Source organism: Pleuronectes platessa, chromosome 10 (assembly GCF_947347685.1).
Source record: "Pleuronectes platessa chromosome 10, fPlePla1.1, whole genome shotgun sequence".
Taxonomy (NCBI): domain Eukaryota; kingdom Metazoa; phylum Chordata; class Actinopteri; order Pleuronectiformes; family Pleuronectidae; genus Pleuronectes; species Pleuronectes platessa.
The window spans coordinates 17,281,521-17,290,219 of record NC_070635.1 but is presented as its reverse complement, the minus strand read 5'-3'; the positions used below and the strand labels follow the sequence as shown (position 1 = coordinate 17,290,219).

At 42.4% G+C, this 8,699-nt stretch overlaps 1 protein-coding gene and 1 non-coding gene across 2 annotated transcripts in view; one reads left to right on the top strand and one right to left on the bottom strand.

Annotated features, from left to right (window-relative positions):
• Positions 1–414: 414 nt before the first annotated feature.
• On the top strand, positions 415–486 carry trnae-cuc (transfer RNA glutamic acid (anticodon CUC)). Its single transcript has one exon. It is a non-coding gene; the product is annotated as a tRNA-Glu (tRNA).
• A 3,996-nt stretch (positions 487–4,482) lies between these two features.
• The window catches only part of LOC128449567 (A disintegrin and metalloproteinase with thrombospondin motifs 16), a 58,680-nt gene continuing 54,463 nt past the window's right edge, over positions 4,483–8,699 (bottom strand). Inside the window, exons 20-24 of the mRNA XM_053432812.1 lie at positions 6,840–7,034; positions 6,649–6,705; positions 6,264–6,467; positions 5,650–5,797; positions 4,483–5,530 (exon numbers count right to left, since the gene is read on the bottom strand). Of these exons, the coding sequence (XP_053288787.1) occupies positions 5,415–5,530; positions 5,650–5,797; positions 6,264–6,467; positions 6,649–6,705; positions 6,840–7,034 (720 nt within the window). The 3' untranslated portion in view covers positions 4,483–5,414. The remainder of the gene's footprint in view (positions 5,531–5,649; positions 5,798–6,263; positions 6,468–6,648; positions 6,706–6,839; positions 7,035–8,699) is intronic.

Below are 8,699 nucleotides of genomic sequence, written 5' to 3'. Positions count from 1 at the left end.
AACGATGATATTTTTGGTAATTTTTCGCTTTTACTTCAGGCGTTTCATTTTTTTTGGGGGGGGGGGGGGGGGGGGGGCGCTTACTGGCGTTCACTGGCCAACAGGGAGCAGTGTTACCTTCTGGTTTAAACAGGGTGTATTCTGAATGACTGACTTTGCACTTCGAAACGTTGTGTTTTCATCTCACAAACTTTACAACAAACTTTACAACACGTGTCAACGACGTTCTGTTTTTCGTTGTTTCCCCCATTAAGGCTCAAGGATCGGTCATGCTGAGGGTCGGCGGAAGGAACTGTCCGATACCAGGACAATCTCCGTTTAAAGGACAAATCCCAGCCCTTTCAAGTTAAAGTGAAGAAGCCAGAAGATATAGTGACTTTCCAATTCCAGTTGCCTGTTTGCGCATAGCAACAGTCCCTGGTGGTCTAGTGGTTAGGATTCGGCGCTCTCACCGCCGCGGCCCGGGTTCGATTCCCGGTCAGGGAACTCACTTTTGAATCTTTTAAGTGTTAAAATGTTTTACGTTCTTCTTCTTATTTCTCTTTTGTCATATTATCTTTTTTTTAATTTTGTATTACCGTGTATTTTCTTAACTTTGTAACCTGGTTAGGATAAGTGCTATTACTATTATTATGTTTTTATTATAGATGAGTTATTACAAGTGATCCACGGTTGTATTGTTGTATTTGTCTGTTTGTACTTTGTGAGTTTTAATTTTCATATGAATCCAACAGAGGGTGCTGTTGTTTAGATAACTATGTTCTTATCCAGTCTCTATGTCTCTGTGTCTCTCTCTGTCACATTCACACACACACACACACACACGCACGCACGCACGCACGCACGCACGCACGCACGCACGCACGCACGCACACACACACACACGTCCCTCTATTGTTGGTGGGAGGACATTCATTAATATAGTGGATTCCCTAGCCCCTTACCCTAATCTTAACCTAATTCAAATCCTAACCCTGAGTCTTATTTCTATTTCCTTATATTCTTTTCTATATTTGAATTATTCTGAGCATTGCCAGAAGAGAACTTGTGAACCAAGCATTTCATTGCCAGCGATTGCTATATGTAATTGTTGGGCATATGACAATAAACTCGTGAATCTTGAATCTTGAATTTTAACCCTCAAACAGACCTTTGAATTTGTGAGGACGTAAAATTATCCTCACAATGATGGTATCGAACCAAAATTGGCCCTCATAAATATAAATAACCATGCACACACACTCAAACCCACATACACACACACTCTCTAAGCTTTGCTATGCCACTGAATGGCTTGGTTTATCATTTGGGAGGCCAAGGTCCAGTAAAAGAATTTGATTGTCTACAAAAAAACACATGAACTTTGAGACAACAGTGTGTAGTTCAATGCCTCATCCCCACTGCTGTTGAACATCCATGCTGTCTGTCAGCGTATTACACTGAGCCATGCAAGTCCTCAGTATTGTGCTGCTGTGTGAGAGGTTGTTGTTTCCCTAGATTTGAGCGGCTGTCCCAGTTTGTCGTGCTCCACAATGGTCGGCATAATTACTGTGGCAGCAGGTCGTCCAATAGCAGAGAGGAAGCAACAAAAGGTGCTGGGACGTGCGCTGCAGGTTTGTCCTTGATGGAAAGGTAATAACCCTGTAACTTCAGATGAACCTTGGGAGCGCAGCCTCGAGGCTAAAGAGCCCACTCTCTCCAAACAGATGCAGTCAGAGATAGCATAGTTTCTATAGAGTGGAGAGGGGAGTGTTGACCGTGCTCTCCTCTCTTCCTCTCTCCCCCTGACAGATAATCTCCTCTGTTACCAGACATGGGTGAGGTACCGCTCTGCATGTTGCAGGATTGCTCTTGATCACCTCAGGAAGCCAATCTCTGATCTTTATCTTAGTATAAACAATAATTCATTCATCCTCTTTTATTCCATTTCCTCTTGTGAAGTGTCCGTAACAAGTAATACTGAGTGAGGTGGAAATAAATTTGCAGCCGACGCAATGAGTGTTTGTTTTTGATGAGCCAGTCTCGTATGTAAACTGGTCTCTGGTCGTCACAGGGTTAAAACTGACGGGTAAACACATTTAGGTTCACACCTGCAGCCACACAAAGGTGTGTGAACTGTTTGGACTGCAGGAGGAAATGCAAACTACAGACAAGTTGTAACATAGGTGCACGGTGGCCGGGACGCCTCACACGCCTGTTAACTGAAAACACAAAGGTGACAACACAACTGCAAAAGCCACAACAGGATCCAACGGGGGTTGTGTTACAGTGATGTCGGTTTTGATGTTGTAATGTCACCTATGCGCTTGTGTTGTAACTAGACTTTTGTAGTTGTGTAAGTGGTTAATAATTGTTATCATTTTGCATAGTAACATTATTCATTCAGCATTAATAAGTGTTCTGCAGCATAAATTGGGGATTTGTTTAATATTGTGTGTATTCCTATGTGTACTCTTCTCTTCTCTAGATTGAGTTTTAACGTGACTAGAGTGCAAAGTGGCTGATGACAGTGCATTCCTTAGAAACATGGAAGAGGGGTTGGGGGGATAGGGTAATCTGACGCAATATATGTGTGTGTGTGTGTGTGTGTGTGTGTGTGTGTGTGCGTGTGTGTGTGTATGTGTGACAGCAAACTGGCAATGTGTGGTAAAACTGTAATATACAAACACTGCTCTCGTGCCTACATTCACCCAGTGATGTGGTGCTTACGGCTGACCAGCTTTCAATCAACTACAGAGAGGTCGTTGACATGGAGGAAAACCCCCTTCTCTCCCTGTACCCACCTCTCCCTCTGGCTCACTCTCTGTATTTCTCACAGCATTTTTCTATGACAGCACCAAACACACATGTGCCTTCTCCCTTTTCTTCCTCTCCTTCCAAGAGCCTGAGGCCTGTGCCCCAGGGATTCTGACAATGGTGATTTTGTTTTGGGGCATCAGTGTCTTCTCGCCTTGTCGAGAAAATGACTCAGAGCTAAGCCCAGACACAGTATGTCATAGGTGTTGAAACGGATAATACCACATTGGCATTACTTCTATAGCCAGGGCGCTTGCTTAGGTGCTTTCACAGTGAATATTAGATCTTAGCATTCGGCTCCAGAAAGTAGCTTCAATAGCCAGACTTCTTTTCTTCCTCTTTTAAGTTTCAGTACATTATGATTTGACTGGACACTTTTGTCCTTTGGCCTGAGAACCTATAATTTGTCTGAGTCTGAAACTTTGTTTTTTAATGAGCCATGCTCATCAACTTCATCCAGATACACCAGGCAACCACACCACCACTCACAGACCGCTGGCATTAGACACTCTGTGGAGGACAGATTTCCCAGATGTGAGCCCAGTGTTTGATTGGGACCAAGTTTGGGTTAAATTATGGTTAGTGAATAAAAACCCAGACCACCAGCAAATGCATTACATTCTTTTATACAGAGCATATCTGACGCCTCAGAAGCTTAAGGGCCAAATCACACATACTCAAATATTTCTATACTTCCCTTTACGAGCGAGGAGGCGATTCAAAATTGTTCAGCTGTGGTGAACTTTGACCTGGGATATTTGATTCACATATGTGTGATAGTGTCCTTTCTCAATAAAAATAACTGCTGACCCTGAAAGTCCTGACCTATCCAATTTGGGCCACAGCTAAGAAATGAGCTCTAGTAGTTGGGTTTACAGCAGTGAAAAAAATGGTTGCCATGTGTTGAAAGCCTCCAGACTCCCTCTTTTTTCGTGTTTTGTACGTTGTGCATTTGGGGCCATCGACTGCTTGAGTCCATGGACTGACGGAATCCTATTTAGAGGCTTGGCCTTCACTTTTATGAATCTCCAGGACATTTTGCGGTGATGCTGTGAAGGGATCAGTGGCCTGGATCCAGAGGATGGGGTTGGTAAGGATTTAGTTTCCTTTCATGTTTTTTATTTGTATATTTTGTATGTTTCGCGCGTTTGTTTGTATTTTCATCTTTATTTGAAAAGAAAAGAACAGAAAAAAAGACAAGAAGTTCAACCAGACTGACGACTGCATGCTACAGCTGAGATGCTGACATGACACAGATTTCTTTATTTTCCCATTTACATTGTAAAAACTCACATTGAAAAAGTACTAGCCATCATTTGTCAGTGCTTTTGTCCATAATCAATCTGTAATGCATTATATTTGTGCAATGTCGATGCATGTAACACACGACTGCTTCGAGTGATAATGTTGAACAGTGTAATGTAAAAACAAATGGAGCCGTGCCTTTTCAAACAGCTACTTTTTGTTATTGATTAAGATATCCAATAACCAGCTATTGTTAATGATCAATAATCATAATAATGGTGACCTTGATGATTGAGATTTTGACATCACAGATGTTTTTCTTCAAAAAATAAAATAAATGTTTTGTGTAAAAAAAAAAGGTGCAGTTTGTCAGCATGAAATCCTATGAAACATAATACAAAATATAAGGGTAATAGGGTAGAGTAATAAAAGGACGTATTTATACTGCTTATTAATACAGTCTTCCAGCAACGCTGTATCGTAAAGCCAATAAATAAAACAAACAACACTGTACATGGGTCACACAGCTCAGTTGTTCTTCTTGAGGATTTCACATTGATTTGGTGACAAAAGACAACGTTATAGCACCACTGAGTACGAAAGTCGGTTCACACAACCAAGACCCATCGCAGAATACTTCTCTCATTTATCATACATTTACTTTTTTTCTTTTATAAGCCAACGAAGAGCGTCCTGCTATTGTCCAGTTATTAAGGAAGCCCCCTCTGACTGTTCCCAGCCTGTTTTGTATCAAGCCTCACAGTAAAACTACGTTTTCTTACTTGTTTCTTTGAAACATCCCTTTTCATTATCAGATCCCAGATTTCCAAATTGTCAAGAATCGCAGTTTGCGCTCCAGGGCGTATCACATGTTGTCGCGTGGCAGCGCTTGAAACGCCGTCCCCCCCTTTTCTCTGTTGGTCTGCCATCACTGGACCTCAGTTGCCTGGGAGATGTTGGGTGTCCTGGGTACAGATCTGTTCTATTACATACAGTATATAAACAAAGCTGGGATTTGTCAGGTTTTCAGTTTCTTTTGGACATGTCAGTCCTATTCAGTTTAATCAAGATTCCCATTTTGCGAGTTCCTCCTCATAACTCGCTCCTTTATTTGTACTGTCCTGATCACATTCCTGTGTAGTGCTGTCAGCATCATGTTCTTCTATCCAGATGGCCGGCATCGCAGGGAGAGGAGAAGGGCACTGCAACTCTCTTGCACTTCCATTGAAATGTCGTTGTGTTTTTCAGTGCTCGCCACACGCTTTAAGCAAAAGAAAAAACTAAAAAACGGTCTTTTCAAGCATGGACGTCAAATATAGTCTTTTGTCTAACTACCTATCTGTGGGGGACACAGACAGACTCAGTTCATGTGATTATAGGTTTGAATTTGAACAGGACTGGCAGCACTGCTTGCCATAGAACTTGTGGTTGCAGACTCCATGCTGGGGCACCAGGTAACACCAGCTGAAGTAATCCCTGCACGCAAGGTCTGCGAGAAAAATAAGAGAAGAATGATTGTGGAAGTGTTTTCATGATATAAATTCCAAGGAGGAACTATTTCAATTTGTCTTCGAGCATTAAAAATACATGATGTAAGAGTTTCAGTACCTTTCTTCTCAGGTTGAGGGCAGAAGTTGGTGTTGCAAGCCTGAGACATGGAGGGTTTGAGGTGGAGTGCACAGCCAGAGGAGGGCTTCCCCTGAGCCAGACATTGGACTGTCCGGGCCTGCACCCCCCCTCCACACGTCACTGTGCACTGCAGTAAACAAAGACACAAATTTCAAGAGACCCAAGGACTGAATAGAGATTTTGATTATCAGCCACAATATTGGATATTCATAATATTATAACGATCGTTGAGCGTTATTACACTCGGTTACTACACTATGCACGATATGAAATGCTTTATACACACACACAAGATACAAACTGCAGTATATTGCAAAACTATTTTAATAATAAGGTTATATTCAAGAGAAAGCGCACTGGAAGTCGTTGGAAAGGGATCATTAGCAATGCTTTGTTGGATGCGTAGTTCCTTCACTCTGAAAATAATAATGTACACAGTATTGTAACTTATTTCCCATTTTCCAACATTTATTTTGCTCTGAATCAACTCTTTATGGCTAATTTCCATCTCGTAGCTGGTCGGCCATGTTCCAGGCTCAAAGCTCTTTTATATATGTTTGTCTTCCCGCTCATCCCAATCCAAAGTAACTTACCTGTGTCCAAGGAGATAAGTGCCAGTCTGGTCGCGGCGGAGGTTGAGGTGGATGGGTGCGATGATGTGTGTTCCACCTGTGGACTGGAGGTGTGGTGCGGACGGGGCAGTCAGACAGGATGCAGGCCTTCTGGAGCTCTACGGTTGGCTTGGGGACGTGGTGACACTTCTTGGCAGCGAGCTCTCTGTATTTTCCTGCAGTGTCCTTTATCATGGAAACAAAAAATAATCATGTAAGCATCAAGATATATAAATATATGTATAACATGACACCCACAAGAAAGACATTTTTTGCATTAAAGATAGCACTGCATTTATGTATTAACGGTGGAAGTAAAGTGCAAAACTGAAAACCTACAATATAACTAATAGATTTTGATACAGACCTTCTCTGCACATTTGATGAAGCGTGTCTGATAGCCACGACCACACGTTGCTGAACACTGAAAACAGAGTAAAGAAAGAATTGAGAAAGAGAATTTATAATCCAAAATATGTCACACTCCATAACCTGCTGCTTTATTCATTTTAATTCCATAATTTTTCACCCGTCTTTACATCTGCTGTGGGGAATTACCTCTTGCCATGTGGAGACAAACCACTGGACCTTTCGTTGTTTCTGGCAGCGTTTAATGAAGCAGGATTCTTGACCGGCAGGTTTTGGCAGGCCTGCGCACACACTGTCTGGCAGCGTGTGTGTCTGGACTCCTGGGTTGGTGCTCGTGCACAGCACTGTCCGCTTCCTCAGGCCATTGCCACACTTACGAGAACACTGCAGAATAGAGAGAAACACGGTAAAGACGATTCGGATTATTTCATCTTTTACTGCCACGACAGTGCGTGACAATATTATTTACAATTATTAATTCCCAAAATTAAGAAAATCAAAAGGAGCAATTTAACTGAGGCAGAAGGGAAGTTCAAAAGACAAATTAAATCTCCACTGACCCATTTAATAACATTCACACATTTGGCTGCTTTCAGACATTCCCTGAAATCAGGATAATCTCCTGACATTCTCCGTCGAGGCTATATTAGAGAACGGAAATATTCGAGTTTCTCTGGCCAGTCCGCTGGAATAAAATCTACAGAGAGTCTGGAGGAGACGATGTGAGAACACAGCAGAACCGCAGCAGAATGAATACGTTACATCCTGCCTCTGCCTGCTGCGCCACCCCTCACATTCTGGAGACTTCTGTGTACCTTTTTTCTGTGTCGAGTAGAGAATCTGCAATCCGGTTGTTCACATGTGAACTGCAAACTCCGGGGAAAGTCCAGACCTAATTGTGTGGACATTCTCCAGAGTTTATGTCTGAAAATAGCCTGAATGATAAATTGACGTAGACTCCGGGTCCAGAAAGTGCCTGAAACCTATATTCTCTCAAATGACCAGCGAAGGGGGAAATCCACTCATCTCAATCACTGGTTTCAAGTCTTCTTCGATACAGCATGATGTTAATTTTTTAATCAATTTCCCATTTAGAGTAAAATAGACAATAAAGCACTGTTTGCATTAGGTTATGAATACCATGTGATTGACAGCTGGTATACTGTCCAATTGGTAATGGTGGGCATGCAGTGTCCTCGAGCCCTCGGTCAGCACCCCCCATCAGAATAAGGTTAGTTTTGGACAAGATGGCGCCAAAACTTAAGGCTCCAAAACGACAGTTCATAAATCAATGTGCGACGTCACGGTGGGTTGTCACTTGATTTGGCCCCATGCTCGAGAAAATTTTAATATTCAGCAATAAAAACACAACAATGATAATGAACTCTGACGAAATGGGATCCATTTCGAACTATATTTGAAGCGCAGCCATCTTTTCAGAAGTAGCCTTTCCACTTCCACTCGACTACAAGAAAGGATTTGTCAAAATAATACAAGATTTGACATAATGGGGCTACTAAATGACTTAAGCATAGAAAGACATGTCTCAGGCCAATGATCTGAGCAAGCCAACCATGCACACTCGCCCATATACTCCCATTCTCCACACAGTGACTTATTGTGCCTTACTTCCTTAGTAATTCCTTTGACACGGGCCAACAAGTCCCCCAATATCCATTCTGATCCTGTGCACACATCTAATGGCACAGCCTAAATCAAAACCCTTGAGCGTGTTTCACATCATCCAAGAAGCAGGGGGCTGTGACGCACTATGCACTGCACTGTGCTGCAAATTACCACAAAGGAAGCACACTGGACACCGTTTGTGGCATGTAGTTAGGGACTTTCTGGGGTAAAATGGGAGTTTAACAGCGAAACGAGTCACTAGACATAATGCACAGGAATTTGGGCTTAGAACAAAACACGAGAGGTTTCAGTGAGATCACCGTCGTAAAATGTGGTGAAGCCATTAAGGCGACGGCTCACTTAGCAACACATTGTATAGAGCTAGTTTGAAGCTTTGGACTGTTTTTTTTATCATCCTGCAGA